This window comes from Physella acuta, unplaced genomic scaffold, assembly GCF_028476545.2.
Source record: "Physella acuta isolate Inbredline_101_S28 unplaced genomic scaffold, ASM2847654v3 ptg001523l, whole genome shotgun sequence".
NCBI lineage: Eukaryota > Metazoa > Mollusca > Gastropoda > Physidae > Physella > Physella acuta.
Window position 1 is genome coordinate 21,163 of NW_026733038.1, and position 6,702 is coordinate 27,864.

The 6,702-nt window shown below is 35.8% G+C and overlaps 1 protein-coding gene across 1 annotated transcript; it reads left to right on the plus strand.

The window, feature by feature from the left end:
* Positions 1-1,177: 1,177 nt before the first annotated feature.
* On the plus strand, positions 1,178-4,009 carry LOC131928585 (methyltransferase-like protein 27). The gene is made up of 5 exons (XM_059284652.1): positions 1,178-1,335; positions 1,835-1,981; positions 2,570-2,725; positions 3,182-3,278; positions 3,720-4,009. Exons 1-5 carry the CDS (start codon positions 1,236-1,238, stop codon positions 3,892-3,894), a joined length of 675 nt encoding a protein of 224 aa, XP_059140635.1. The 5' UTR covers positions 1,178-1,235; the 3' UTR covers positions 3,895-4,009.
* Positions 4,010-6,702: the final 2,693 nt, after the last annotated feature.

The window sequence follows — 6,702 nt, forward strand, 5'->3', positions numbered from 1 at the left end:
ATCAAATTTGAATGAAATAATTCATATCTTCATATTCTAAAATTCATTTTCGATATTCGATGTTTAATTATATTTTTATCCTACAATCAATGCCACTATTAGCGTTGTGTGCTTTACGTAGTTTAAACTTTTTATTAAAATTGTTTCTTAAAAATATTTTTCTATTTGTTACATGTGACGTCACTCTCTTTGCCAGTAATAGTTACTGTGCGTTCGAGTCACACCCATAAATACTTCTCCTGGTTGTATAATTTAAGTTGTGTTTCCACATTCGAATATTCCTTCATTTTTATTTTCCGTGTTTATAAAATAAATCTTAATTTATACATTTAATACATCCAACATATTATTTCCAACAAAATCCCGTATCATTAAGTTTTCCATATTTTGCTGAAGATACTGATCTCACAGCCTCGGAAAATATGTTTGGGGCAGAGAGAGAGAGAGAGAGAGAGAGTGAGTGAGAGAGAGAGAGAGAGAGAGAGAGAGAGAGAGAGAGAGAGTGAGTGAGAGAGAGAGAGAGAGAGAGAGAGAGAGAGAGAGAGAGAGAGAGCACAGATGGGCTTTTAGATATTAGGAAAAGACGGGGATTTTCTCCAAATATATCAATATTTCGTGTTCGAATGTAAAGCGCCGAATGGCTTATAGCTTATGCTTCTAAAACATTTGTCCACCCATCGGCACGGCTAATTTTAAATTTTTTTAAACGAATTGGTTGCTATTCTCAGCCTCATCCACCTCGGGGTTTGAACTCGGGGCTTTTGGAATTAGCAACAGTGAGCTTTCCGCCCGAACATAACTCCCCCACTATTCCTTTATATTTTAATGAAATAACCACTACAAAAACAAAATAAGTTTTGCTTGTCAATTTACAGGTGTAGCTTCAGTGAATTCTATAAATAGTTTATATTTTGAAGTTAGGTGCACGTTACCCTTAAACCTCAAGACGCCAAAAACACTCAAACACGTGTAATCTCATTTGATTAAAGTATAACATCAAATTCGTTGTAAATGTTTGAAGAAATTCCTAACGTGCATTCTTAACTTACGTATTATCACATCATAGTAATTGGAGCTTACAAATGTATTTACAATACTTTTGAATTTGTCTTACAGTTTGGTGATCTTACTCTGTGAGTAGATTTTGGTTTCTGATAGTCAGAGACACATTGACACATTGAAGAAAGCAATACTAGTCTTTCAAGTACAAAATAAATAATTGCGATATAACAATAATGGATAAGAAAGTCCAAAGACGCCCTGAAGAAGTGGAGGCCGACAACTATATCTACGGCTTTCAGATGCCAGGCAAGGGCATCAAGCAGTGTATAGAAGGTGAGACATGATGGTGCACCTGTCATTAAGAGCTTGTGTTTTTGTCATTAGAAGCTGCAGGTGCTTCTATCATTAGACGTGCTTGTATATCTCTTATATTTTTAAAAGTAATTGTGACGAAATTCTGTTAAATGGGTTTTAAACACGAACCATTCGATTGTGAAATGCATCAATAGAATATTTCTTTAAAATATTGGACCATGATATTTTGCATCTCTTTCAACAAGCATTTTTTTTATTACATTGCATGTTCTATTTCGCCCCCTTATATGTGCATTCATGCTTCATGCTCCACTAGAGTTTTAGGGCACATAATTTAAAAACGCCAAATAAAGCGACACCAACTAACATATACAAAACGACGTGACTAAATAGCAACAGCCACTATCATATAAAAACAACATACCTAAATGAGCGAGACCCACTATCATTTACAAAACGACATGCTTAATACAGCAACAGCCACTATCATTGACAAACGATTCCCATCAACCAACAGAATACGAGGACGGCGAGAAGGTGAAGGTCTACGAAGAGCTGTCCTTAAGGCTGAACTACAGCGGTCCACTCTACTGTGCTGACCTGTTGTCTGGTCTCATCCAGGACAGAGCCAAGGCCCTGGTGCTGGACGTCGCCGCTGGGACAGGTACGTCACTCTTACGTCATGGTCAGCTGTAGTTTGACGTCATAGTGAAGTCATTACACCGGATGAGTGTTCTCGCTTTGAATGCATTGATTGGTTGTTAATATGCTGGTATGGGAATAACTACCAGTACCTGAACACCCCCCCCCCTTCAACTTATCTCAACTCTACTCCTCGCTTGACCGTTTACAAATAAATCGGAAACAAATTGGAAACGTAGGCCTATCTGTTTTGTATTTTATACCCGATTTAAAAAAAATAACTTTACTAATTACTTTTATAGAATTTTTTCTTATACCCTTACATTTAACAAACTAATTAAATGCCATATAATTCATTATATATGTTACATATTGAGATAATACCAGAAGTAATCATAAAGTTACCCACTAAAGGGTATCATAATAAATTTTAGAAAATGGTTAATTAAAGCATTTTATCCCAATAAAATAACGATGATAAAAAATAAACACAAAACGTATTATCTTCATTTAGATTGATAGTTACATTAAAGAGGAACAGAGTTATATAACCAGGTGGCATTTAAAGAACGAATATCATATCATCTTAGCATGACATCATTCCTTTTAGGCTGGGTGGGTGAAGAGCTTCACAAGCGAGGCTTCAGGAAAATTGTAGCACACGACGGTGCTCAGGCTATGCTGGACATCTGCAAGGATAAGAACGTCTACTCGTCCTTCATCTGTAGTATCGTTGACGAGGGCTACAAGTTCCCTGTGAAAAACGGTAAGCAACAAAGTTCCCTGTGAAAAGTGATAGATAACACGAACAGTTATGTTTGATTGAATTGGGACATGTTCCCTGTGAAAAACGATAGACTAACAAAGCACGCAATACGTTATGACAAAGTCAGTATTCATTTTGAACTACCCTCACATACAAACCATGTGCGTAACTTCCCTATAACCCTTGGCGGCCCTTGAGGCAGTAGATGTTGAGTTCACCTCTTTCTATGATCTAGGCATAAGAAGAAACAGTTTGGTCAGCACTATCCTGAGACGCCTCTGCTTTACCTTACGTGTGTTAGGTACCTATCATAGCTGGGTGGACTCACGGACGTTTTACTAACGTAAATCCGGACTCGATCTCGAGACTTTCGGGTTAGCAGTCTGGAGCTCTACATCTAGACCACGCCATTCCATTACATCAAGTGTACTAACGTTCACTACAAATCGTGTACAGGTACCTACGACGCCGTAACCATCAGCGGTGCCGTGTGTGAGAACCATCTGCCACCATCTTGTCAGATAGAGCTGATCAGGATCACCAAGCCCGGGGGGTGAGTATCGAATGGAGGGGAGGGGGAACATTCAGCCCCAGGATCGAGTATCTGATATTTAAAATATCTTTGAAATGACTGATTTTGACACGTTGACGAGTTAAATAAAACTTATTTACTTACCGCCATCCGATAGGCTATTCAATGTTTGACCTATCTTCATCTCCTCTCCAACTCCTACCATTAGACGAATCTTTTCTTCCCAAATTTATCACCCACGCCTGCCACAGACCAAATGTATATTTTCCCTGATTTTTCAGTTACGCATACACACCAAAAGAAAAAAAATTACATTTCCCCCCGATTAATCATTAAAGCCTACAATCATACCAAAATTCAATTTCCCCAGATTTATCATCAACGCCTACCACTAGACCAAACTTTTATTTCCCCAGATTTATCATCAACGACTTCCACTAGACCAAACTTTTATTTCCCCAGATTTATCATCAACGCCTACCGTACTACGGTGATGAACCTGGACTACGGACGGGCTTGGGAGAACGAGGCCAAGAGGCTGGTCAGTGAGAAGAAGTGGACATTGTACGGCAGGCTGATGGCCCCTGGCTACTCAAAAATTGCCGAGGGTTACGTCGACATTTACCAAGTTAACTAACGATAGTGTCCCTTGGACGTTTTAATCATGGACATTTTACTCATGATCTTTGTGAATCCAATGGACATTTGTTTTCCTTGAATAAATATGATGCTTCTGAAAGAGTATCAAACGTTTTTTTTTTAAGGATAGCTTAGGTTTACTACTACATGTTTTATAAATAAATTTTATTTCGTATTTATTATAAATCTATAATTTTAAAAAGCGATGTATAAAAAAAAAACTTCTTGCTTATAACATAAATACATCGCCACTAATTTTGTGGTATGTTTTGTAATTTGTTATTACCGTGTATCTGATCATTATTTATTAGTCTGTTAATTAATAGCTTATAATATTATTATAAGTGTAGGCCTATATATAATCTATGTCTGTATTTTAACATAGTTTTACTAAATTTTATGTCAGCGTTTTGCATTTTTGCGTCGAAAACTGAACGTTTAAATATTTTGGCCTTATACAAGCCAGATGATTATATATTTTATTGTTTTAAAAATATTTACATTGCAATTAAACAATTTAAATTGTTCAATGGTTGTTTTTGTGTTTTTTATTTATTAAAAATATTGCTTTTAAATAATCTGTTGGAACTATTTTAAATAATTATTTAATATATAAACTTTCTTTTTAAAAATATAATAACAAAAATCGTTGGTCGCCTTTTGATTTGGTCCCAGTTGCTAAAGCAGGAACGGAATTTCTTTTACTAGTGTAGTGCAAAAAGCGTTGCCGTATACGTTTCAGTGAACGAAATTTCTGTAAACTGGTTATCTGTTTCTAACAGTTTTATTATTTGTAGTCCTAAACTGTGTTACTTGACTTAATTTATAACACTTTGAGTATTACACAGACGCCATCAAGTTAACTTCAACACTTTGTTATTCACACGTAGCAACTTCTCTCCAGATTCATTCAGAACAAACTCACTACTGACATCAACAACACGGTTTCACAGTACACAGAGACTCGACATTCAAGGGACATCACTCAAATATAAATATAACACAAGGAACGAGACAGTAACTAAACAAGACATGACGCAACAAACAGAAAGGTATATTTATATGAGTGGCGTAAATCTGATAAAGAGCGTAGTGAAAATTACATAACAAAAGTGATAAGTGTACTAAAATATGGACCATGTGTTACGATTGAGAGAAGACGTATTGGCTAGGACTGATCTCAGATGGACACCAAAGGGCAAGAGAAAACGAGGGTGACCAAAATGAAACACCGAGAAGATCAATGGAGAAAGAGTTAAAGGAACGAGGCCTAACATTCCTATAGACAGAGGTTATAGCTAGAGACAAGATGGCGCTCACTTTTTGATGCCTCGTGCGCCTGCGCCTATAGGCTTTATGTGACGATGTTAAAATATTAATTGTGCATCTCTCGGTTTTAAATTAATTATACATCACGCATAATCTTTCAAGAGTTTTGGAAAACTCTTGAGCTAAACCTAATGCTAATTTTTGTAAATATTTGGCTTCAGATAACTCTAGCTCTATGATGTGATAAAAAGGAGGACTAAATCTTTGGATCAGAGTCAAGTTAGCACTTGACAAATTGATGTAGGCTATTGTTTCAACAACAATATCTATAAGAATTCACACGTCAAACCATGCTATTTTGCAATAGATGAACAATAAAAAAAAATCTGAAAATTGTGCTAGAATAATGAGTCAAGTGCTACTGCCAGGTATATAATTTAGGCTAACTAAGCGTATATCTAGAACTAGTTAAGTGTATGTCTAAGGCTAAGTAGATGTACGTCTAAGTCTAGATAGGTGAATGTCTAAGCCTAGGTAGGCGTATTGTTGTAAATGATATTTCATTGTATTGCATGGGTATGAGAGTATGTGTGTAGTGGAATGATTTATATTGATACAATTGTCTGTATGTCACGAGGGACGTAAGGATGTGACATGTGAGAGTGAGATTCGGTTGTTGGGGAAATAGTTTAGATCAGTCCTCGTCAGGCTGTGTTCGTGTGTAGATGTCTTCGACTGCCGTATGTTGGCGTAGCTCTGTCGGGTGTCACCCGGTGCGACACCTAATTGTCACCCCACCCCCCAAAAAAAAAGTAATATATATATATATATATATATATATATATATATATATATATATATATATATATATATATATATATATATATATATATATATATATATATATATATGTATATATATATGTGGTGACAGGACAAATGATCTCGACAAAATATCCCTGACAAAATATCTCAAATGACAAATGATCTCAAAACAAATGATCTCACGAACAAAAAATCTCAGGACAAATGATACCATGAAAAATTGATCTCAGAAAAAAAATATATCATTTAGGAGGGTTTTAATTAATTTTAACATTTTTGATACTGTCACATAAATTTTATTAGACTTTTTTACTCATAATTAATGTCAGATGTAGTAAAAGAATATGTAAACTAAATTTTTAAAATAGCATGTTGTATGAGTGTATAAGACATGAAAATGCATATAACAAATACAATAGTGGAAGCCTTAGTCACATTAATGTTCAAAACAAATGAAATAGTTTTTAAAAAGGTGATTTCGGTTTTCAGGTTCGTTATTCAAAATTTAATTTTTATTGCATCATCAACACCGATGTAATGTTAAGTTTACGTTGCTGGCTTTTATCCAGCGTAAATCTGACTACGTATGAGTGTATACAGTGGCGTAGTGAGGTCGGGTGTCACCCGGTGCGGCACTTAATGTTGTCACCCCCCCCCCTCCCCCCAGAGGCGTAGTGACCCTTCTCGGGGACAAACTTTCCAATTTTCGATTT

Excerpts from the sequence above, each read along its gene's own strand:
- LOC131928585 (XM_059284652.1), top strand. The coding sequence starts at position 1,236 with ATGGATAAGAAAGTCCAAAGACGCCCTGAAGAAGTGGAGGCCGACAAC. Across the intron at positions 1,982-2,569 it reads GGACGTCGCCGCTGGGACAG|GCTGGGTGGGTGAAGAGCTT; the intron begins GTACGTCACTCT and ends CATTCCTTTTAG. Across the intron at positions 2,726-3,181 it reads CAAGTTCCCTGTGAAAAACG|GTACCTACGACGCCGTAACC; the intron begins GTAAGCAACAAA and ends AATCGTGTACAG.